Source organism: Cricetulus griseus, chromosome 8 (assembly GCF_003668045.3).
Source record: "Cricetulus griseus strain 17A/GY chromosome 8, alternate assembly CriGri-PICRH-1.0, whole genome shotgun sequence".
Classification (NCBI taxonomy): Eukaryota; Metazoa; Chordata; class Mammalia; order Rodentia; family Cricetidae; genus Cricetulus; species Cricetulus griseus.
In genome coordinates, this window is record NC_048601.1 from 11,570,568 (window position 1) to 11,596,029 (window position 25,462).

Genomic DNA, 25,462 nt, shown 5'->3' on the forward strand with positions numbered 1-25,462 from the left:
TAATGAAAGGTTCTGAGTAGTGGGAAAAATAACCATGGACTTCAGAGGTTTCCTTTGTTGCTGTGACCCCAAGGAGGCACTGAAGTTTCAAGCCAACTATGTGACACAGAATATGCGATTGGTATTTGTGACTTCCTGTGGCCACTCCTGTGTGCTTCAGAGACATGAAGGCTGACATGAAGTCAGAGTCTACACAAGTCCTTTTATGCTAAGAGCTTCTCTAGAGTTAACACAAGTCCCTTTATGCTAAGAGTGTCTCTAGAGACGACACAAGTCCCTTTATGCTAAGAGTTTCTCTACTTACCGCTCCGGATTCAGAACTAGGACTTGCTGACGTTCTCGTAGATGACATCACTGATGCAGAACTGTTGCTTCTTCCTCAGCCACATCAGCTGCACACACTGATGGATAAAAATGTACTGCTCCTAGGACAGACAACAGAGGCAGGCCTCAGCGTGGGGCGGGTGTGAAGAGGAGGCACCCGTACCGGGTGATAAGCAGCCTCTGGTGCAAAAGGAAACGACTTTCATGTCCTTACAGAGACAATTTTATAGTTGGAAAACCCAAGAGACTGAACTTTAAAGGTATTTTATTAGTGGTAGATCCTAGAACATCACTTCCGTGTGTGTGTGTGTGTGTGTGTGTGTGTGTGTGTGTGCACACGCGCGCGCATGCCTCTGTACATGTCCTATGTGTGCATGCATGTAAACGTGTGTGGAGGTCAGAAGTCAACATCAAATATCTTCCTCTGTCATTCTCCACCTTATTTTTGTGATGCTTGGTGATTTGGCAAGACCAGCCAGCCAGCAAGCTCCAAGGATCCTCCTGTCTCTGCCTCCTGGCACTAGGAATATAGGCTACTGCCCTAATGCCCTGCTTTTAATGTGGGTGCTGGGGACCCAAACTCAGGTCCTTAGGTGTGTACAGGAAGTCCTGTATCCACTGGGCCATCGCCTCTGATGCCCCAGGCAGCAGAACGTCTTTCATGTCTTTCTCTATCTTTATTGAGGTATGTCAAGTAATATTTGGATAAGATACAAAATGTGGTGATCAGATAGACATAGTGAGATGGTTATCAATCATGTCACTGAACAGGTGTCACCTCACACGGTTGCCATTTTCCTTCTGGTGATGATAACATCTCCGGAACTGCTCTCCCAGCAAATTTCAGGCACCCAGCCCCAGCTTTCTAAGGTGCAGTCGCTGTGTGGTGTAGATTATCACTGCACAATGATGAAGGCCATGATGGGCAACCATGATGGTTTATGGAAGCCAAAGAATTCCTACCTCATTGTACATTGGCATGAACTCTAGAAGTCTAAGGTGAACAGTGAAAACGGAAAGGGAAAGCTGGGTTAATTCCTTTCTGATTATATTAGAAAAGGAGATCCTAAAATTATAAATAGAAAAAGTACAAATACACATTTCAAGGCCCTCTAGGGTGAAAATGGTAAAAGGGAGAAGCATATTGGAAGGGAGATGCTTTCAAAGTTACTCCACAGTACCAAAGAGTTAGATTCGTCGGAAGGTCTTCCAAAGCAGGAGCATGTACAAATAAATAACCACTAAACAAAACATCACTGGGAGGGAGAAACTGTCTTCTCATCCTAATTTGTACCAGTTTGTGTTTTTCAAGTGATTTTTTTGAAGCAAATAGGGGGAATATTAAGACATATGTAAATAGTGGCCAAGTAGTTGGGTGGGGGTGGCTCATGCCAGGCATCTCAGCAGTAGAGAGGGAGGCTGAGGCAAGAGGAACAAGAGCTGGGTGTCAGCCAGGGCTGCACAATGAGATTGTATCTCAAAAAAGTAAAGTCCAAGGAAAAAAAATGTAAATTAAAATGGTGGTTTTCATCTATGAACAGCACAGCCAGAGAAGGGGAAAAGAAAACTCAGTGATAGTTTTGAGCTTATTATGGTAGTTATCACTTCTTTTTGTTGGAGAGGTAAAATTAATAATAGTGTGGACACAGATAATAGTATAAAGTGACAAAAGCCACAGTTAATGTTCAACAGATTATGTACTTTATAAACAGACACAGACAATGGGAAAATGCAGACAAATGTAATGTTTTACAAATAAGAAAGCAACCTAAAGAAACATTCATCTTTGAAATGGAATTTAAGAGCTTTGGGTAGTTTGTGATATATGTGAATGTATGTATATTAATATGCTTTGTGAAAATCCAGTGTGAAAGAAATACACACATATGTATGTAACACGTGAGCACAAATGAGTAGCTATACATGACTGAAAGCTACAATAAAATCCCCCCAGACGTTAAGGTTAGTTATCTCTGTGCCATGAAATGGGTTAATTTCCTGGGTTTTCTCCTTCCTTACTCCAGCTGTTTCATTATAGGTAGTACAATTAAACATTACCCGTAAATAAAGTGCAGCCAAGGTGGCCATGGTGTTTTAAACAGCCTCATGTAAATGACCTAACATGAAAGATGAAAGCAAATGCTTCAAGTCCTGACAGGTTGGAGCCTCACCTCCATGTTCTGAATTAGCTTTGGAGAAAACACCTTCCCTTGTGTCATGATAACCCTCACTCCACTGAGCCACCCATTCCCTAGTGTCATGATAACCCTCACTACACTGAGCCACTCATTCCCTTGTGTCATGATAACCCTCACCAAACTGAGCCACCACAGAGGCCCTCACACACCACCCCATTATTTCTGGTGTTATGTGAACACCGGGAATAGACAGGGCTCCGGTCTGGACTCTCACTCCACGGCTGCCCACTGGCCAAACTTTGTATCGAAAACAAAAGCTAACATAACACATTTTCCTCCATGGTACAGGCACAGATGAGTTGCTATGCTACTGTAAATAATCCTTCACCCATGCTCTTAAACACACTCTAATTAAACTCATTGGATCACACACACACACACACACACACACACACACACACACACACACACGTACAAAGATGCGAATGTAGCCAGGAAGGGAGGGACCCAGTGGGAGTGGGGCAAGAGAGTAATGGATGTAGATGAATGTGATCAAAGTACATTAGATACGTGCCTACAAACGCCATGATGAAACTCATCATTATGTATCATTCATCTAATTATTATGTATAATTAGTATATACTAATTTAAAAAACACCCAAAATTCAAAACCAAGCAAAATTATTGAGAACAATGACAAAACCATAACCCATAGGAAAAAGTAAGTAAAAGACTATTTATGGACAAATCCGTAAGACCCAGAGAAAGCCAGGCTGCCCATAGTGAGGACAATCTGCTCAAAGCAAGACCCTAAGTGAGCTCCAGAGAGGCGATAGGAAGGAAAACAAGTGAAATGTTTGCTAAGAATAGAACAGCGCACAGGGGGAGGATGGAGGGAGTCCCAGCCATCTGTAGGTCGCATATCATGGACTCAAAGCTCTGCTATGGATCCTGTCATCTTATCTCAATATTCTTTATGACAATGCATGAGAATTGTCAGCCACACTCGAGAAATGAGAAACGAGAGCCTGGAGCGGTGAAATGACTTGTGAGGTCCTAAAGCTGAGGCTCTGGCGGTCTCCCAGGCTCTGTTCCATCTCTCCACAAGGTTGGAGAAGCCCTTCGATGGGCTAATCAAGTGAAAACGGTCAGGACCCAGTGGACTGATCTCCAGAGAGACCCCAAGGACATGGCTACTTGAATTAGTCACTTTTGCTATTCCTGGAAGAGCATGGTGTGGTGAATCAAGGAGGTAGGAGGTGCAGAGAAGGTTAGAAAATTAACAACCAAAGACGAGAAGGAATGTGCTATTCATTTCCTGGGTTGAGTCTGTACAGAGAGACCGTCTCCCAGCTGGAGATGGATTTTGGCCTCTTGATTGGCATGCTTTATTGACAAGTGCAGGAAAAATCATTTTGTTCTTTGTTCTTTACTTATTAACCAAGTAAATTATCAGGCAGCAGGGTTTGGATGTGAGTGGGCCGAAGGACAATGCGAGATAAATCGACTCGCGTTGAAAAATACAGGCGGGACCAGGAAGAACAGAGAGACAGGTAAAAAATGGTAAGAACAAGATGTTCTCGATGTAACGGATAAAACAGGCACAGAGAAACAAGTGGAAGGTGTCCATGGTGGACTGCTGAGGGAACTCGGGGGCAAAGCTGCAGGAGTTGGAAAGGAGGGAAACCCAGAGCCCTGGGCCCCTTTCATTACTTTGAATCTCCCAGCGAGTTCCTGGAAAGGAACAGCAGACTTCCAAACAACTGTTTTCACGTAGATGTCGACCAGAAACGCAGTTGTAAAGAAGGAAGCCAGACACCTAGAACTGGGGCCAAAAATAAGAGAGAAGACAAAGTATTTCCCTAGCCGTGTAGGAAGCCCCACACGGGAGGCTGGTTTGGCTTCTCCGATTATCAGATCTGAAGACAAACAGTGGAGTGGGAGTGGGCAGGAGGGTCCGTGTCTACAAAGGTAGCTTTGGAAGGTGAATTAAGCTTCTGTCGTTGTGAAAAATCAAAAGGGAACAGTCTGGAGTCAACACCTGTAATGCTAAAAGAGGTTTAAATCAAGGAAGTACGTTGGATAATTCATCAAGCAAGATGTTTAAAATAAGATGCCCTTTGAAGTCTGGGGATTTACACATATCATACAGGAATATGTTTTGTAAGATGTATATTGCATATAATATAATGGAGATGATTTTATTGCATATTAGGGTGTTTATGGAAGTTAAAAACCAAAAGTTCGGGCTCAGATCCAGCCCCCATTTCCTCCCTTCCCGCCTCTCCCCACTGAGTATAAAAAAATCAGTGCTGCCTGCGTGTGCATGGGTGTGGACATTACTGGATTGTGGGTAGCTTCCCAGGCCCTGCATCTCTGCAGAAAACTGACTGCCTCTCCCCCAAGTCACCCACCCATTGTCAACAGTCCCCCATTGCCCACCTCCTCCTCTGTGCTGGGATTTTGTACAGGTTTGGAGTCTGTTGTTGCTATTGCTGCACGTTCATAGCTTCGACCGCTCTGCTGTATGCAGAAAACAATGCCTCCTTATCGTTATCTACTGCCTCTGGCTCTTGTCATCTTTCTGCCCCCTCTTTCAAGACAATCCCTGAGCCTCTGGAGGATGGGATGCGAGACATAGACTTCCCCTTTAGGGCTGATCACTAAGCAGTCTCCTGTAACCTGATTAGCTATGAGTTGCCATCTATTGCAACAAGAAGCTTCTCTGAAAGGGACAAGATCCTGTCCAGGCTCTGCTTCCTAGCTGTCATTAAGATGTCCAACTGACTCCAACCTACTGTGGCCTGGGTGCAACTCGGCAACAAATGCATTCGAATGGCTCTGCCAAGCCTAGCTCAGATGGAGCTGGAAAGATAGGGGAGAAGAAAAGCAAACAAGGATAAGAAAGTCAATGTTGGAGGAAACTCTGCCTTTACCCTCCAGGCTATTTGAGTTATCCTGCCACCTAGTGGGGCTTGGTAGAAGCTGCAGGAGGAAGAACAAGACATGAAAAAGAAACATCCAGTAAGAGAGACGTCAGGGTTGATTGACCTTGTTCTATTCCACAAGCTTTTTCCTCCCACAGGCTCCTCCAGGAAGCGCTATTGTGTTCTTGAGGCCACGGAGTAACCTTATAGACCACTGATTTGGATTATAAAGAAGCCACTGTACTTGGGTTTTTGCACATACACAGATGCACTCTGTTGTGGTGGGCAGCCCAATGCTGCCTGGAGCTGGCCTTGGCTGAGTAGGCTTCAAGAGAAGGAAGGACTTGGGAGAAGAGGAGGCAGAGGGAACACTGGTCAATAACACTGGGGAATTCTGGGGTGCACCACCCATTCATTGCATTAAAGGAATGGCAAACCTTAAAACCAAACTTTAAAACCTTAAAACCTTATAACCAAGAGTTACCATCTAAAGGGTATAGAGTCAAAGAGTCACATGGAGGAAAAAAATGGTGAACTTATTGACCAGCCTGTCATATCAAGCATAAATCAATCATATCTGTCCTACAGTTTCCCTTTGGTGACACTTATCCAGATTGACTGTGACCTTCAGTGAACTCCATACTGCTCAAAACGGTTTTTACTCTGTTGTAGAGACATCTCCAGGCTCCATATCCCTAAAAGGCAGATGAAGCCAAAACAAGAACAGTCACCATATACACAATGTCGTTCTAAGAGGCTAACACCTATTTATTTTGAACTGGGGTAGTTTGAAATATACACAGCAAGAAAATGGGAAAGATGGATGTAAAATCATTGTGACAACTCTATTAAAACATAAAGTAGATAATGGGTGCTTATCAGTCAAGAGCAAATTTAAGCATACACATTGCTTCAGTTCCTACCTCTGTCTGTACCATTGACATCCGGTATGATCTCATTTCTGACACCAGTCCTAAGATGTCCACAAATTCATGATCTCGAATGTGCTGCAAGAGCCTGTCCAGGGCAATGAAGGTTCCTGTTCGTCCCACACCCGCACTGCAAAAGAAGGTTCAGATGGAGCGTGAGCCACAGCAGGCTTCTGTACTGTTGGAAACCAACTGGAAATGCCTAGAGCTAATAGACAGTGCCTTCCACTTAACTGGGCCTTGAGAATGCAGTGCTTGTCGGTGTTGTTTGGGTGTCATATTTTTGAGCATCACTGTTCTTAAAGAGGTTAAGGTTTTCCACCACTTCTGCCCTGGGTCCTCTGTTTTTTGGGGAAAGTAAAGACACTGACCTGAACACTCACTCCGATGAGATAGTCCTTCTTCCATTAAGGTAGTGATGCATATTAACAGCCTTCCATCTCAGGGGTAGCCTCACACGTCATCCTAGAGCCCCGCTCACATGTTTAGTTGACAAGCCTAACTCCAGCTCTAGGGCCACAGACATGGTCAGCGCCCATCTGAGACTGCTTTACAGCACACTCCATGGATCACCCAGAAATCTGCATGAGTCTCCCAGCCATTCTTTCCATAACTGCTTTAAAGCCAAAGCTAAGACTCGAAGCCCTTCTCACCCAGTGCCTGGATCCCAGTGCTCAGAGTGTGGCTAGAAGTGGACTGATGCTGCCAGCTCCCCACATAGGCTCCAAATCTGTGCAGCAAAGCTGGCACTTTTCTTCTTCCAATCGCCCAGAGAGCCAAGGCTTCCAAGCCCTAAATTACACTCACATTTTGGGCAAAAAGACAGTCGAAGCCAATTTACATGTGATTTTTGCTAGGGGAAAAATCCAAAAACTAAAAGCCTTGAGCAATTTAATTTTTTTTTATTAGATAATTCTTCTCTTCTGGGGCTTCTCAGACAAAATGATCCTCCACTAAATATCCTGTCAAGTCACACCCAGAACAGCACCTCCTGGCATCTGTGAAAGGAGTGTATATGTTTGACCCCACAGCTGCAAGCAGCTTTATTCTCAGAGAACTGTTTTGAGAAGAAACTCATTTTCAGCAACCTGCTTTGAAACCGTGAAAGTCTATGGTGGGAAGATGAGAAGGACTTCGTTTTCCTTCAACAGCAACTTAGCAGCTCAGCAGCATTGCTGACCCTGAATGTTCACACACAATGCACACACACACACAATGCACACTACAAAACACACACACACAATACACATAGATACATGCACACACGTGCAGATACATAATGCATATATACATACAAGAACACACACAACACAATACAATGTACACACATACAATGTACACACACAACACACATGCAATGTACACACATGCAATGTACACACATACATGCACATACACAGTGCACACACATAATGCACACAAATATGTATACAACAGGAGAACAAACACACACACACACACACACACACACACACACACACACACCATGGCATCAACATCATGGCTCATAAAGACAAGGTCCTGGAACCCAGGTTAAAGATGTATTTTCTCATGATGGGATAGTTGCTAATGCCCCCCTTAACATCATCACCCTCCAGAAGCCTTGAGTCTGCACAACAATTTTATAACACCATCATGGGGTGAATTTTGTGTTCACTGGTGGGAAGGCAAGGTTTACTCTAGAGGAAATGCTTCCCACAGGGAATTAGTATGAACTGTGCTTTAAAATAATGTTAGGAGCCATTTGTCCCATTTTACAGATACAATTCTGAAGTGTAACCACATTTATCCATATACCAAATACTTCTATGTTTTCTTTCTCCTGCTTTCTCTTAAGTCTTTTTAGACTGTTTTGAGCCATGAGAAGCTTTGTAAATTTGAACTAGTAATATTTATTGCACTATATCCACTGTGGATTTCAATGGTGATGTCACATGGTACTCGTCCTTTGGAGACCCATATGTCTAGATTTGAATCTTAATTTCTTTGCTCTAGTTGAATGAACTTTTGTAAATCTTGGCATCTATCTGTTCTCATGTTCTTTTGCTTTCAAAATGGGGACAATAGCATGTATTTTAACCTGAACATAGTCGTACATGCCTATGATCCCAGCACTTAGGAAGTTGAGGCAAGAGAATGAGTGCAAGTTTAAGGCTAGCCTGGGCTACAAAGTAAGATTCTATCTCATAAAAGAGCAAGTTAAAAAAATATTTCCCACAGGCTATAGTTACAAACTAATATGATAAGTAAGCAGTAAAACAATTAAGTTCAGATTTAAAAAATCATAATTTATGACTAAATCTGATCAAGGTGTTATAGAACCATTGTTTGTGTGATGATTAATATTGTTGTCAACAGGATCCAGATTCACCTAGGACAATAGTTCTCAACCTTGATAATACTGAGACCCTTTAAAACCATAAAATTGTTTCATTGCTGCTTCCTAACTGTAATTTTGCTACTATTATGAATTCTAATGTAAGTATATGATATGCAGGATATATGATATCCAATCCTGTGGAAGGGTTGTTCAACCCCCAAAGGGGTCACAACTCACAGGTTAAGAACCACTGGCCTAGAGACAAAGTCCTGGCATTCCTAGACAGGTTGACTCGGGTGGGAAGACCAGACCTGAAGACAAGCACCACACTGCATGGACAGCGGCCCCTGCTTGAATAAGACCAAGAACGCTGGTCACGCCAGTATTCATCGTTGTCTGCCTCCTGCCTGTGGCTTCCTTAAGCCCTTACCACCACGATGTCCCACTGAGACAGGTTGAACCCTTGAACTAAGGCAACCTTCTCGAGCAGCTATTGTCAAATATTTTTGTCACAGTGTCGAGAAGGGAATCAGCAGGAAATGCCAGATTACCTGCAGTGGATGATCATGGGCCCTTTGCTCTTGGTGGCTTGCTGTCGGACCATGTATACAAACTGCAGGATGCTTTCGGCAGCATTTGCAGGAGGCACACCGTGATCGGGCCAGGCCGTGTAGTTAAAGTGCATCACATCCTGGGCCTCGTCAGCCTGTAGGGGAGAAATGCCAACGACCACGTATTAGTCACTTCATCTACGCTTAGCGTGGCCCGAGCGACCATTGCAGATCGAGGTGGGACTACTTTCTACTCCTCTTCACCACCTTTCCCTTTCCATCTCTGAGCACCTGCGTGTACAAATCAGGTCCTGAAGGGAAATTGTAATTGTACAAAGCCTCAAAATATGGAGACAGAGGTTAACCCGTATCTACTAGCTCTTAGCTCTAGTAGCTAAGAACAAGAGCGTATGTCGACTCAGGTTGACATCCTGCCTCTGCCATTTAGAAGCTACCTCAGGCCGGGCCAGTGAATTTTGGAAACTCCTGTTGCTACTTGGAGCTCTCTTCCAGCCCAGTTCCATGCTAGTGGAACCACTTGTCCCTCATCTAGATACCAATGAGCTTTCCTGGGAAATTCCCAAGAGGTCACATTCATGTGTCAAAGCATCCTACAGATTGTTACTGTCACCAGCGTGCAAAGATCCACCTTTCCCTTGGAATGGGCCAGCACTACAGTGCCATTCATGACCCAGCATTCTTAGGGAACTTGATTGAAGTGCATGGTACCTTTCTTTCCTTTTAGTTAGCTGCACAGCCATCAGTAGGGAGCCTTCAAGGTCAACTTCCTTTGGTTTCCAGTAAGTTGTAAGAATGATTTGTTCCTTTGTTAACTGTGAGGCTGGCTCCCAAATCAGGCCCTTCTCGAGTATCTGGTTCACCCCTCAAACTTGCAAAGACTCTACAATCCACTCTGGATAGAATATTCTAGCAAAACTTTAGAGGGTTTGGGGCTCAAGTTTATATTCAGGTAGCATAGAGAAATGGATTGCAAAGAGCAAAACCCAACAGTCTTAAGCAGAATTTGCATCTATATAAGTAGATTGTATATAAATAGCAGGTGCAAACACATGGTAAGATTTACAGAGATAACAATGCCATCACGTCAACTAGACCCACCGTCTATTTGGCACCTAAGATCATCTGCCACTTACAGGCAGCATGAAGCACTCAAAGGCTCTTGCTCCAGGCACACAGGCTGTGAAGACGCTATGCTTGCTGGCTTCCCTTATGGTTTCCTTCAAGGAATATGTCAACAAAGTAACCCTTCCATGATAAACTGCGCAGAACTGGGCAGAATAGCAAATATGCAGCACGATGGGTGTGTCAAATTAGATAGCCTGGCTTGTCTGGAAAGGCTCATAAGCCATGCTGGCTCTGCTCACATGCTAATCACAGTATTGCTTTTCCATGTTCATATTCCAATACAGCCACTCTGAATATGTCATCTGCTAAAAAGTATAAATGGATGTAAAAGGAGGGAAGCCACTAGACTGCCAGTGGTCTCCTCACAGCTCCCAAGCAGGACCACGGAACTGGCAGAGGCTTTTTTGGTTGATAGCAAGACTCGGAGTCTAAGGGAATAAGTAACTTGTTGATACTAATTCACACCAGCGTCCGGGTGCTAGGAAGTAACAATCTGGCGTTACAGTCAGTTTCCTTGTTTAATGAGAAAACCTGTAGTGAGAGACCTAACTACGCACCTGTGGCGCTGACCACGCCTATTTGGGAGTGGTCACAGGTGCTCACCGGAGGGTAGGTTTTAGGCTGACTAGGGAAGGCGTGGCTTCCTCTCTGGCTGCTGACCTGGGGACAGACCTAGGAGGATCCTTGGAGCCCAGAGCCTATGTCAGCCGCCTGCCTCGTATGTAAGTGTTATCTCTGAATAAACCTTTTTAACCTGTGCTGGGTCTAGCGAATCTTGATTCCCACGCGCGACAAAAAACCCTTTTGTTTTGTCTGACTCCGCTATTCTAAACTGTCTCCCTCTGAAATTCTCATTTATATATTTGTGTCTTGTTGAGAAGATACTCGGGAACTTTACACATCTCAGTGTGGAGCGAAGAAAGAATGGAGGGTGGATGTAAACAAAAAGTTCAGGGGAAAAATTGTTTGGTTAGATCAGATCCGTGTTGTCTGACCAATTCAGGTTCTGCCAGCTTACTGCCTAAAGAGGGCACCCTGCCACCAGATGCTCGTGTCCTCTGAACCGCCTTATAAACAAACGCTGCTGTGTGGGGCTTTATTTCTGGTGCTAAAATGTTTCACGTGCTTGTCATGGAAAGATGGGGCCATCATTTAGGGCCAAGGACAAGAAGCATGTTATTGATCACACTGTGATCTGTGTAAGTCTTCCCCATAAAGGGAGCAGGCTCGAGAACAGACCCGACATTGTACTCCCTATTCCCCGCCCCCCCCTCCAGATGCAAACGTAGGGGGAAAGATTTGTTCTCTACCCTTGAGCAATTTGCACTGGCCTTCTCACTGAAACAGCCCAGAAAGCAAGCTCAGCTTAAATGGCCTTAAGGTCGTGAAATATCACCGCTGGTAGAAAGCCGATTGACTTGGATAGTGCTTTATTAGTTTTGAAATAGCGCGTTCTCAGATTTGTTCATTCCAGGGAGAAAGAACACTTGCTGGTGGAACTAACAGTATTCCTGGGGGAGAGGGGAGGAAAAGGTGAAGAAAGAAAACTGTAGAGGCATTGTGGTTAGCTGGAGGGGGGGCGGGGACACTTGGAGGCAGGCAGGAAGGAGTTGAAAGTCTGGGGATGGGGAGGTCTCATAAAGGAGTGACAGTAATTGAATAGCCTGCTTGGGGAACAAGGAAGAACTGGACATTTCAAAAGGAGAGACGGGATGAAGCAGCCTGTCTCTCACACACTAGGGGTGTACCTGAATTTTTTTTTTCCTCACCCCTAGAGAAAGCTACTGTTTACAGCTAGTAGATAAGAACCGGTTTGTTACTTCTAAGCACCAGTGGGCGGTTAACTGAGTGCTTCTGTTGTTGTTGCCATGGGTAACCTTTGTTTATATGTATATTTTCTGGAAAAGGCAGGGTAGGTATTTTAGTAATTTTAGATATTACAGCTATTCAGTTTCCATGGCAGTCATAGATAATACACAAATAAATGTGGACTGTGATCCAACAGAACACCATGAGCACTGAAGTTTGAATTTCACATGATTGATATATAGTATTTCACCGGAAATAGTCTTTAAGTTTTTTTCCTTGGAGGTCTGGGTCTTATTGTACAGTCAAAGCTAGCCTCATATCTAAGTCCTTCTGCCTCAGCCTCCTGAGTGCTGGCTGGTTGGTGTGTGCCACTATGTCTGTGAGTGGCCAATGCCATGTGAAATACTACCTAACTTTCCCCAATCCTTTCAACTCATTTTTGTGAAGGGAGAACTCAGGGATTTGCGTGTACCATCCAAGCATTAGACTGCTCGGCTGTGTCTGCAGTCCGCCTAACATTTGAAAACAGAGAAGCTGCTCTTAGCTGTTGCGGGATATTTGATCACACTGTGTGAAGATGTCTTACTGTTTTACCTCATCTGCCTAAGGCACCTTCTGTTTGGTTTAATAAGTTGGTGAACAGCCAATGGCTAGGCAGGAGAGGATCGCTGGGATTTCCAGGCAGAAATGGGAATTCTGGGAAGAATCTGAGAGGCAGGGGATTTGCCAGTGAGATACAGAAGTCGGTCATATGTTACCGAGGAGAAGTAAAGAGCCATGTGGCAGGACACAGATTAATATAAATGGGTTAAATTTTAAGATCTAATTGGGAACAAGCCTAAGCTAAGACCAAGCTTTCATAATCAATAAGTAGTCCCCGTGTCATTATTTGGGAGCTGGCAGTCCTAAGAAAGACATGTTACACTTAGCTCAGGGGGTTTACGAAATGGGCAGGGGGTGAGCTTGGCTGGTCCACATGAATCATCACACCCTCTCCCTTCGGTGCCATTAGGAAGGGCCGTTTCTGTGCAGGAAAGAACAAGGCAAGCGGACTCTCCAGTTAAATTTTGTTCTCAACACACAGCTCTTTCCAAGCAGACCATACTAGTGATATGCTCCACCCCACCCCCACCCCCCAGCAAATGGGATAACTTTGGCTGATGTGAGCACTGGAACCAAGCACAGACACCCATCAGCCCTCAAAGACTTGTCAATGAGACAAAAGCAGGACCAGCAAACAGATCTTTCTGGAACTCTACCCAACTTTAAGAGAGACATGGAATCATGATTAATGAGGGATAGACATGGAAACTCAGAACAAAGTCCTGATGTTTAATTTGAAATGTATCCGTGTCTCACGTATCTTGCAGTTACTCTTATCTGAGTAATGCAAGTGACGAGAATGAATGCCTTCCTCCCAGTTGTGGTTGGCAGTGCCGTGCAGGTTTGAGACAGACCAATGCAGACTTTTCTTTCACCTCCCCTGGCCTTTGAAGACAACATTTCATCCAAAGCACACTGGATGAAGATGGGGAGAAACTGTGCTGCGTCGGAACTTTTGTCTCTTGCAGGTAGCAGCATGGCAGAGCCTGAAGTGCTCTCAACCTTACATTGGGATGGTTTGCTCTCCAGGCCCTGTGTGGGGTACTGGAGATCACCCTCCCTGAAGCTGCCGAAAACTTACATAATTGATCCGGAAGTGTCTGCTGGCCCAGTCGTCCTGCTCATCCTCCGAGATCATCTCTACGGTGATATCTCCATAAGTGATGGGTTCTTCTGTGAATGGCCAGTAGTGGTCACATTTTACCTGAGGCAAAAATAATACGATTAAAAACAAAACAAAACAAAACAAAACAAAAAACAAGCAAGCAAGCAAACAAAGAAGCCAGGGAAGAATAGGGTATGAGCTGATCAAAGGGCAGCAGTGACCCTCATTTCAGAAGAAACATGCAGCCAGGGGGTGAGGGTGAAAACCAGGCTAGTACAGTTGCTTCTCGGACTGGACACAGCATCCAGGGCCTGAATGGGGTGTGAGTGGGGCAGCCATGGCCAACAGGCACACAAGCACACAGCTACACACCCTCCTTTTCTCGTTGCACTGGGTGAGCATGACAATGATAGGAGACTTCTGCTGTAGGACCATCTTCCAGAAGTCGTTTCTGGTTTCCGGCAGTGGTCCCTGCGTGGCGATGTACTCCTGTGGTGAGTTGTATCCCTGAAAGAAGAGAAACAGTGTTAACACTTCACCAGCAAATGCCGTTGGTCGTTCCAGGCCTGTGAGGACAGCTGACCTATTGCTGATGACAAAGCTGGCAAAGGATCACAGGCCTACATAGCATTCCCCACCCCCATCATGAAAGAGGTGATCAAAGGAGCTGTGTGGGTTGGGTGATCTTAAATTCTGGATGATTTAAAGCTCTGTATTGTAGGAGCCTACCAAGTCATGTCCACACCTTTTTTAAAAATGACAACCACACTCTATCGCTGCTCTAAATGCACAGGTGTAGACTTGGAATCTGGGCTCTGAGGTCTAAACACAAGGGAGAGGCTCTTAGTGTCACCACCTCCTGTTTTCTCTGCTAGTCTCTCACAAGGGCCTGTGAGCCCGTCCCCCTATCAGATAGTGGTTCTCAACCTCTGGTCACGACCCCTTGGGGTCAAAAGACCCTTTCACAGGGGTCACACATCAGATATTCTGCATATCAGATGCTTTCATTATGATTCATAACCGTAGCAAAATTACAGTTGTGAAGTAGCAATGAAGTAATTTTACGGTTGGGGTCACTGCAACATGAGGAACTGCAGAAAGGCTCTCGGTGTGGTTGGAGGGGTGTTGTCAGGAAGGTTGTAAACCATTGCATCCTGTATTCTGAACAGGAACAAGAGAAACTGCTCACTGCTCCCTAGGCTCAGTAGCTGGGTAGGGACAGCTGCCCCTTTGTCATCTCACACACAGGCACAGCCGCTATGCTCTCCCACTGCCTGGACTGTACAGTCTTGAGCACTTGGATACCTGGTTTCTTTTTCTACTTACAGGAATATAGTTGGCATTAATGTAGTCTGCTCCTTCCTCTTCATTCATGGAGACTAGTCTCACTCGGCTGAAGTCATCTATGAAGAACACATTCAAAAATCAGAATGGAAGGAAAAAATATCCCAACAGTCTATCAAATATCCAGTTAAATTAAACAGCCAGGAAGGAGGTAATCTACTGTGGTGCCATACTAGAGACATTCTGTAGGCTCGATTTGTCCTTTAGGTAACACACGATGAGCCTCCAGCCACTCGGCTCCTCCATTGCTGTGAGAAACATCTGTAGGCACTCCAGGCAGGGACTGAAATGTCCTTGTGGCCATAAGGAAAGCTACAGTATGTAGCTTAAATGTGTGGTCCCCATCTCATGAGGGAATTCAAAGAGCCACTACCTTACTCAGAGAACAGAAGACGCAGATGCCTTTTGAAATTATTAGTATTATTCTACTATTAGTTAATTTTTTGTTGCTGGACATATAATTTAATCTTTAAGGGGTGTGTGTGTGTGTGTGTGTGTGTGTGTGTGTGTGTGTGTGTGTGTGCTCACTCCATGTGTATATTAAGAAATGATTACTAGAATTAAGCAAACAAGCATATCTCCTATCTCACACTGTTATTCTTTTGTGGTAAAAGTATGTAAAGCCCACTCTGTTACAAAATCTTCAGTACCGTACAATGTTAGCAACTATAGTCCATTTAGTATGTTTATGCCCCTAGGCTTGCTTATCTCTACAAAACTAAAGTGTCCTCTCAACCGATACCTCCCTACCCTAACTCCTGTTTGCTCTCTTTTGCATTATCATAGTATTGTTGTAGGACTCTTTGATTACAGCTTTTCATCTTGGCTATTTCATCTTTTCCTTTAGTTTATTCTGTATTGCTAACTTCTTTTTTTAAACTTCTCTTTATTGATACATATTCACCCTATGTGGGTTGAGATTCATAAAAAAAATCCCTTCTTGACAGTAAACAACTGTCAGTTGGACTTAGGTCTACTCAACAGGACCTGGTCCTGGAAACTGAGGTGACTACCCAGTTTCCTCAGGCTACAAATCTTAGAGAACCTCTGACTATCACTTTACTAGACCAGAACAATTCCTAAGTGCTTTCTAAACACCAATACCACACGTTAGTGTATCTCTTACCCTTCATCAAAGAGCCTTCCCTTTTCAGCAGACAGAGGCCACTACAGAAATCCACAACTGATTAAATCGCAGAGACCAACTGATTATAGGTTCCCAGCGCCTATGGATAAATCTATAATACAATTCCTGCATCTTAACTTCAGGGAACATTGTGGAAGAGGTGACAAAGATTGTAAGAACCAGAGGAATAGGAGGTCTGCTTGTGTCTCCTAGAAATGGCAGGGAGCTATACTCATGATATCATAAGAATATGGATGCCTGGGCTGGAGAGATGTCTCAGAGGTTAAGAACACTGGCTGTTATTCCAGAGGTCCTGAGTTCAATTCCCAGCAACCACATGGGGGCTCACAACCAGATATCTGGTACCCTCTTCCGGGGTGCAGGCTGAACACTGTATACATAATAAATAAATAAAACTTTTTAAAAAAGAATATGGATGCCTAAATAAGACATGAAACAGAGCAACCCAAATAAACACACCATCATAGAAGGTGGGGATCTCATAGTCCCTACCACCAGACAAAGAACTACAGGCAGCTGACAACTGCTGAGAAAGAGACTTAGTCTTCCCTAGGGATGAGCTCCCTAATGGTTTATACAATTCCAAGTGGTCAGCCCTGAAGTCATATGCATATGAGCAACACTAAATAACCTGAATAGCCTGTGTTTATGTATGTAGCAATAATAATCAAAGGAAAAGAGGCCATGAATTGAGAGGGAGAAAAGGGGCGTGGGAGAAGTTGGAAGGAGGAAAGGGAAAGAGAGAAATGGCGTAATTATCTTTTAATTAAAAAGTTTTTAAAGAAAATTACTTGCAACTATATCACATATTGTGGTCATATTATTCCCTATTACTCCCCACTTTCCCTCTCTGCCGACTTTCTTTGTTGATTTTTTTTTGTTTTAATTTTCTGTTCTTGCTTTTTGGTGTGTGTGTGTGTTTGAGAGAGAGACAGAGAGACAGAGAGAGACAGAGAGAGAGACAGAGAGAGTAAATATATGAAGTTGGGTGGGTTGGGAGGTGAGAATGTCGGAGGAGTTGGGGGAGAACAAAGAATATGAGCAAAATAAATTGTAAGGAAAAATATTTAAATAAAAATATTTCTAAATCACCAAAATGTATTGGCTTTAAAATGGCCATATTTTGTGGACTCCTAACTTAATTGGGATTTTGTGAATGTGTCAATTAGGTAAAAGGGTAACTTTTCAATCAGAAAATCAGATGTGGAATGCTATTGTTATAACTATATCTGCTTTTATCAAGAAACCACATGAAGAATAGTGATATCTTTCTAGAACATTTAGTTTCCCTCTTTCTATGTTTGCCTTCTTTCCTAGCCTGCCCTGAGGGTAGTAGAGATGGAAAATCAGCCTATATTACAGGCACTACAACACTATAACTATAACATACAGGTCCTGTGCAGTCTTCCTGTTACCTCTCTCTTGAATGTTACTTTTTACTACAGAATGCTAACCACCACTTCTCTCGCCGGGCGTGAGAGGAAGGCGTTCCCATGCTGCACTGTGCCTTAGGCCTTCCACTCTCAGTGAATCCACAGAAAACACTTCACAGCAGCACAGATTATCTGATTCCAATTTAATTTAGCCCCTTTGGTCCCCAAAGGGACAACTTGTTAGTCCCTTCTTCTCAGATGTAATTTATGTGAAAGCGGTGTAATAAATCAGTCTCCACCGAATAAGATCGGTGCACTAGCTAGGCCCAGGAAATTGTAGCCATAGTCCTGCAATTCAGACTACACCTGAGTCTGGCTGAGAACTAGTGAAACTGATTAAGCTGCAGTAGCAATGCTTTGACCTTTAAAAGACAGGGCTGGGATCAGAACTATTGGCCAGCTTACATGGCAGGATGTTTGTGTAACGGTTTTTACATCGGTTCAGTGGCAGATCTGCGGCGAAGTGTGGAATGTCCAGTCCGATCAATTTCAGCTCCTGCAAACAAGAAAGAATAGGTTTGAGTTTCTGTAGGCGGTGTGCGTGGGATGGCGCACTCTTCACTTGGACTCTGTACATGTATAAAACTACAACATGCCTCTGGCTAGCTGATAACACAGCAGCTCATTTTAAGGGAAGAATGTACTTATCCACTCCGTTGTCCTCAGCTGGCTCTCGTCAATGAATCTGGGTGGAACTCAAGTGAAATGGAAGCTCACTACATGTTTGCTTAGTCTGGTTTCTTCTCCTGTCCTTCTCGCTCTATCCCCGTGTCTTGTAGAAAACAAGTCCCAGGTCACCTAGCTGTCCACATTACGGTCTAGTGGGATGGCAGTTTCTAGGATGCTTCAGTAAAGAAGCAGCAAATCTAGCAATACCCTGTAATGTTTTTCAAGATGCGTTTTTATTTTATAGGTGAGTATCTGGGTAAATGAATGCCCCGTGACTGAGTGCTGTGGAGACCCTCTGTATTGGGTTACTTGATGCTCTGTGACTCGTTCTATCAGCTGACCAGTTCCCATAGGTTTTACTTAACATCTAAAGAGTTAAGTATTTTTTGCTTGTGTATGTGCCAGGTGTGTGTGCGTGTGTATTTGTGTGTTGGCGTGTCTGTGGTGTGCCCGCGGGTGGGGAGGACCGAGGTTGACATTGGTATCTTCCTCAATTGTTCTCTGCTTCACTTACTGAGACAGGGTCCCTTATTGAGTCAGTCCACTAGGCTAGCTAGCCAGCGTGCCCAGAAGATCCCTTGCTTGTCTCTGCCTCCTGAGTGCTGTTGTAACATGAATAATAAATGATCCAGTGACTGATATTGGGGTTCAAACTTCAAGCTGATTATCAGAAAAGCAAAGCAGCTGGCCACTAACTCCCACCTCTGCCTCAGGCTGAATGGGCTGGTCCTGTCTCCAAGCCTCAGACTGTAACCTTTCCTCGGCGTGGCTGGAGAATGAATGCCCCTATCTTCAGTGTGGCTGGACAACCAAAAGCCTCACACTGACTCTTGCTCCTGTCTTATATACCATTCTAGTTCTGGGATTAAAGGCGAGTGATCTGTTATTCTTTTAGACCTGTTCAACCTCATGTATCCCTGGGTGTCGTGGAACTCACAGAGATCCATCTCTCTCTTAATCCTGAGTCCTAGGATTAAAGATGTATACCACCACCTCCTAGCTTTGGCTGCTGGGATTAAAGGCGTGTGTCTGACTACTATGGCTTGTAGTTGACTTTGCTTTCCGAATTCTCAGACAAGCTTTAGTAAATCATAAACAACATATCACCACATGCTGTGATCACAGTTTGGCCAACACTCTTGCAAGGCCTTTATCCAGTCATCGCAGATCTGAACTCCGGAGTGCTCGCATTCTACCGAGGTAACCCGTTCCAAGGGTGCAGCAAGGCACATAAGCTTTACGCTGCAAGTCGCTGCTCACTTGTTACTTTAGGGAATCAAAAGCTAGAGGCTTCCTCTGGAGGAGGACTTTTGGAATCTCTGAGAGATTTTAAGGGGAGAGACATCTGATGATATTCCAGGCGATGAGCAGACAGATCGACACATCCTCATCTTGACTCAGGCGCTCCTCCCCAAGCGCACGCTTCAGGAATCGAGCCCTAGGCCTCTGGCCTCTTTCAACTGGGCTCTGTCAACTGACATTGGCATGCACGGTTGCCATCACACGGAAGGAATAGCCCTCGATGCCCGATTTCTCTTTCTTGCTGACGCTTCACCAGTTTTTGGCTTCTCAGGATTACACATTCTTAAGCTTTTTGGATAACCTGGCACTCCTTCTTAAAGATAAACTGGCAAGCTGGTGCCTCAGCACAAATTTAAAATTTCCCTCTATTTCAGACAAAACCTTTCTACAGTGCCCTGAAAGCAGAAAATTGCTATTGCAATTCTCATTTAAAGGGTTTCTAGTGGTTTGCTATATGACTCTTGAGTCCAAGTTTTGGAAAACTTAAATCACTGTTATTTTTCAGGTTAATTAGAGTAATCATGAGCTTATTTAAATGTTGCTTTCTCTTCCATTGATTAAAATATTTACAAGTAGACTTTCTTTAGAAAAAACAACGTAAATGATAATTTGTCAAAAGAGATCTTCCCTTAGTTCTGTGTGCCACTTATAAACTGCTGGTTTTTCTAAAGTGGCTCAGCTCTCCTCAACATCAGTCTAATTATCTCCAAATACATCTTACAATTTCTGCAGTACTTGCTGGCTGTAGTACCATCAAATAGAATAATCAAACTCAACAAATGCAAATGTTGCCCTATGGATACTAATTGTGAAACACTCTGATGGTGTGGTTGTGTTTGTTTTTGCTCTGCTTGCCTTGAGTCTCTAACGACTCCTTTCTTGGCTATTGTGTGGATAGAGTCACAACTCTCCTTAGCTACCCTGTCACACCCCAATTTAGACATAACACCAAAAAGCCACTGCAAAGATACAAAAGGAAGCTTAGAAACAGGCTGGGGCTGAAGGCTGGCAGCGCACGTGGAAGCTGACTCACCGAGAGACCCATAAGCCAGTGTTACCTTCCCAGCTGTAAATGCCCTCAGCTGGTAAGAGCTGCTTAATTGGCTGAGCAGCATAAATGTAAAAGATCAAGTTGCACATATCAGAGCAGGAGCTGCATGGACACTCAAGCTGCTTTTCAGGCTTTGTAATTTAGCTTGTCGCCGAGTGGAAAATCAAACGAGTTTCCAGTTCGGTAGCTGTGCAGTTATTTTCTCTCCAACCACATGGAAACACCAGAGGCTTAAATCTTCATTAAGATAAGTGTAGGGGTGATGGGCTAAAGCCACATAAATCATTTTTGAATTTCTGTCTGCCTGTTTTGCTTCTAATATAGTCAATCATAGTCTTTATTTATTGTAGACATCTCTAGAGTGCTGAATGTTGTTCACCAAGATGCTGTGTCTGCCTTAGAACCTATGGATGTGACCCTTTTGTAAAAGCTCACAGAGATAAACCACTGTGGATTACTAGATGAGAAGCCTGTGAAGACAGGGTCAAAGTCTGGCTTTATGCAGCTGCCAGTCAAAGAACACTTGGGATTATCAGACCCTGAGCAAGGTAAAGAAGTGCCCTCCCAGAGCCTCCAGAGGGAGAGTGGCTCTAATGACTCCTCATTTCGGCTCCTGACTCTGACACTGGGAGAGTAAATATCTGTTGTGTTAAGCCAAGAACGCTGTGATGACTTTCTAGGAGCCAAATGCTATTGCCCAGTCCAGTGGTGGTCTGTACTAGGCCAGAGAGTGTTGAAGCATCCAACTCCAGAGAAAGCACAAGTGTATGTGCTGTGTTTGTGTGTATGTGTGCATGTTGTATATGTGTATGTTTCTCTTACTGTAAAGGTACTGATCTTGTCACTAGACTCCCAGCCCCACTGTCTATCCTAGTTATCTCTGAAGGGCCTCATCTTCAAACCCTGACAATGAGGCTAGGCCCTCAGCATGGACGGAAAGAACATAGACGGTCGTCATCTAAAACAAGCACCGCTGTGGTCTGCTCTTAGGGCTGGCAGCATCGTTGCCAGCTGGCAATGCTTTGTGTTTACTTTGGAGTAGACCGGGCATCAGAGGCAAGTCATCCACGTATCCACAGGGAGGACAGAGGGTGAGGGAAGAGCAGAGATCTTCTCTGCAGCAAGTCAATGGCACAATAGAATCTCAGTGTTTGCTTATCTTCAGGGGACCATCCAGGGAGATGAAAAGGCTTAGAGTAAGCTGTCTAGTGTGGTACTATATGAGTCTCCCGGGCCTACCAGGACAAGATGCCACAAATATGTTGACTCAACACTAAACAAATGTATTGTTTCATAGCCCTGGAGCCCACAAACATGAAACTGAGGGATCAGCAAGGCCACATCCCCTCTGTGATGGCTGTGGTGGGAATTTCATTGGCTTCCCTTGGCTTCTAATGGGGCATTCGCCTACAACTGCATATAGTATGGCCACTTAAGTTTTGACAGTTGTAACCATCTCCATCTATCATGGTCCTATCTGAAAATCCGATGCCATCCTGTGGTAGGGAGATGTTAGAACCTCAACAGATGTGGGAAGCACAATTCAATCCACCATACACACCTCGAGGAAAGAGTATAGCCCTGATGGGGATAGAATGGGTGGGTAATAGAAGAGTAGAGACAAAAGAAATTGACCTTAGGGAAGTCTACAGGAACCCGAAGGCCACGATGCAGTTCATGTCAGGGACAGCGCAGAGAAAGGCCACAGTGCTAAGTATAGGCCCTTGGAAATGGATCAGCTATCTGGGAGAGAAGAAATGAGAAGAGAGAAAAGCCAAGTCTGGGAGCAAAGAGCCTGTGCCTAAAAACTGATGGGGTGATTTGAGGTAACCCATTCCAGTGACGACTCCAGGGAACGGGCCTGAGTCGCACATAAAATCAGCCAAGACTGAGCCACTCTCAGAAAGAAAAGGTCACCTCTCGTTTGACACGTATAGCATGTTACATGGTTATAGGTTCATCTTTGCAGCAATGTTTCTGAACAAAGAGTGTGAGGGCCTTTACCTGTGTTCCGTTCAATCACAAATTCGAGAAATCAATGGGAAATCAAGGGGTACGTGGAGTGCCTTGTGAATGGCCCTCGCCTCAAGCTCTGAAGTGGGCTCTTTGGAAGCCCTGTCATTGGAAACCTCAGAAATGAAGGTGTCACCTTTCAAGTTCCCAGCCTCCTTAAGGAAACATGTATACTTCTGTCAGAAGAATAATCAGTCTTTCCCACACTTCCCAAATCAGATACTGTGTGACAGGGAATTTATTCAGAGAATGGGAAGTAGAAACTGTTATAGATCCATGTATGATTTATAGCTGTATTGGTAATATATGTAAATCCAGGCATTATCTTCAATTTGCATAATGATTACAAATGATGCAATTTCTCAATGCATGTTTGATCTTTCAGTGTCAGTATGGAAATGAACTCAAGTGTCTAAGCATTCGGATAAGCAGAACAAATACCTGTTTCAGCTACTAGGTTTAGCTAGACCCAGCAGATTGAGTCATCCCAATACCTTCCTGAGGTACTGTTATAGCCAGAAGCATCTTCCCTGCTATGTAATTATGAATACAGAATACTAGAAAATTCAAAGACTGTTATCTGAAGGTGAGGCATATACACAGCAAACATTTATCGGAGCTCAGTGCTTCCCTGAAAATGGTGAAGAAATCATACTCAATCTGACAACACTGTGGGATGTGAAGAGTTCAGAATTGACTGGAGGCTGCCAGGGAGAAGGGAAATACAACCAGGGGGTCCCTGGCTGAGCAAACGCTAGTCCAAGACATACAGCCCAAGTGTGTGATGTAAAGATTCCAGGATTTCTCACTGAATCATGCACTTGGAGTAAGCATGATGCCAAGTACGTTATACACACAACTAATACTGTTCTAAGAATAGAGAAGTATGAAAAGTGTTTATTAACAGTAAAAGCCCTAAACATGTCTTCAAAACCCGGCACAATGGCTGTGTTTATGTGTCAGCTTGGCTAGGCTATAGTGCCCAGTTGCTTGGCCACATAGCAAACTAGAGCTTGCTATGAAATTGGCAAAATGTGATGAACTCATTGGGCTCTGAATAAAGTAGATTACTGTTTGTACATTGGGTGGGACGTAGCCAATCAACTAATTGAATTAAGAGGGAAGGAAACTCCCTGAGAAAGGATGGAATTCTGCTCCCTACTGCTTTCAGACCCATGACTGCAACCTCAGCATTTCTGTGGCTCACCAAAGGGACATCCTGTCCTGAAGACTTGACTTGCTAGTTGTCCTAAGCCAGTTCCTTAAGACAAACCACTCTCTCTACACTCCTGCTGGTTCTGTGTGCACATCCATTGGGGTTTCTGGAGAACTGTAATACACAGGCACGGGAAAGCACGCTGCATGGTGCTCCTACTAGCCAAGGCCAATTCCTGATTGCACGCCTTGAAGAAAATTTAATTCTCCTGCCCTCCTCCCATTATATGCTGTTAGTAGTCTCCACCCACAGCATTAACTGAAGCCACTCCCACGCAGCACCACAACATTCCTTCTTGGGAACTGGCTGGCTCTGGCTCAGTGGGGAATCACTAATCTAATTCAACCTGCAAGTCTTATGGGTGAAGAAACTGAGGTTTTGAAAAGTATGACACCCCCAAATATTGACTTATTAGGGGCCAAATAAATAGAAATTCTCAAATAAAAATACAAATGTTATGAACTAAATTAAAAATGTTCATCATACATTGAAAACATAAAGACCAAGCACACAATAGATTCAACATTTAGCATGTAAAGTGTATAATTCCTTTTAACATATCTATGTGGTATTTGTAGCTAGTACATGAATTGCTTATTGTCTGGCAGTCCACCATCTTTATTCAGAAATATGGCTATCCCTCACCTAAGGTGATTTAGTCTTGCTATCTTGTTTGGCAGACTTTATGTGACTATTTCTTCTGACTTAGTAGTTGGATAGAATGGCACCATGACCCAGCTGTCTAGACAGAATTCCCTGTTAATTTTCAAAGCACAGATGAGCAAAAGAATGTTATGTGGAGGGGTAAGGAAGGGTGGGGTAGGAGAATAGAGCTTGGGGGAGGGGAGGGGGTGTTGGATACTGTGGTGGTTTGAATGTATTTGGCCCCCATAAATTCATAGCGAGTGGCACTATTAGGAAGTGTCACTTTGTTAGAATAGGTGTGACCTTGTTGGAGGAAGTGTGTCACTGTGGGCATGGGCTTTGAGGTCTCATATATGCTCAAACTACTCCCAGTGTCTCAGACCACTTCCTGTTACCTGTGTGTCAAGAAGGAAGAACTCTGTTTTCCTTCTCCAGTACCATGTCTGTCTGTATGCCTTCATGGCCCACCATAATGATAATGAACTAAATCTCTGAACTGTAAGCCACCCCAGTTAATGTTTTCTTTATAAAAGTTGCTGTGGTCATGATATCTCTTCACAGTCATAGAAACCCTATCTAAGAAAGACACTGAGTTTTCTACAGAGAAAAAGGAGTTGGCTTTTGGTGAAAGAAAGCAAAGTCAAGACCAGAGGAGAACAAAAATGAGGAAGGAAGGGGCCCCTTTGGGGGTCTTGCTCGAGCTTCCATCCATCCCAAGGTTTATCTACTTAACTCTTCCTTTTATTACACAAGATACACAATAAAGCCCCCTTTAATTAGATGTAAGCT

General features: G+C 44.0%; 1 protein-coding gene across 1 annotated transcript in view; it reads right to left on the reverse strand.

Moving 5' to 3' along the window:
* Window positions 1–320: 320 nt before the first annotated feature.
* Ptpro (protein tyrosine phosphatase receptor type O) overlaps window positions 321–25,462 on the reverse strand; it is a 198,918-nt gene continuing 173,776 nt past the window's right edge. Inside the window, exons 20-26 of the mRNA XM_035448717.1 lie at window positions 18,183–18,273; window positions 15,180–15,256; window positions 14,226–14,360; window positions 13,830–13,952; window positions 9,191–9,345; window positions 6,314–6,449; window positions 321–425 (exon numbers count right to left, since the gene is read on the reverse strand). Of these exons, the coding sequence (XP_035304608.1) occupies window positions 321–425; window positions 6,314–6,449; window positions 9,191–9,345; window positions 13,830–13,952; window positions 14,226–14,360; window positions 15,180–15,256; window positions 18,183–18,273 (822 nt within the window). The remainder of the gene's footprint in view (window positions 426–6,313; window positions 6,450–9,190; window positions 9,346–13,829; window positions 13,953–14,225; window positions 14,361–15,179; window positions 15,257–18,182; window positions 18,274–25,462) is intronic.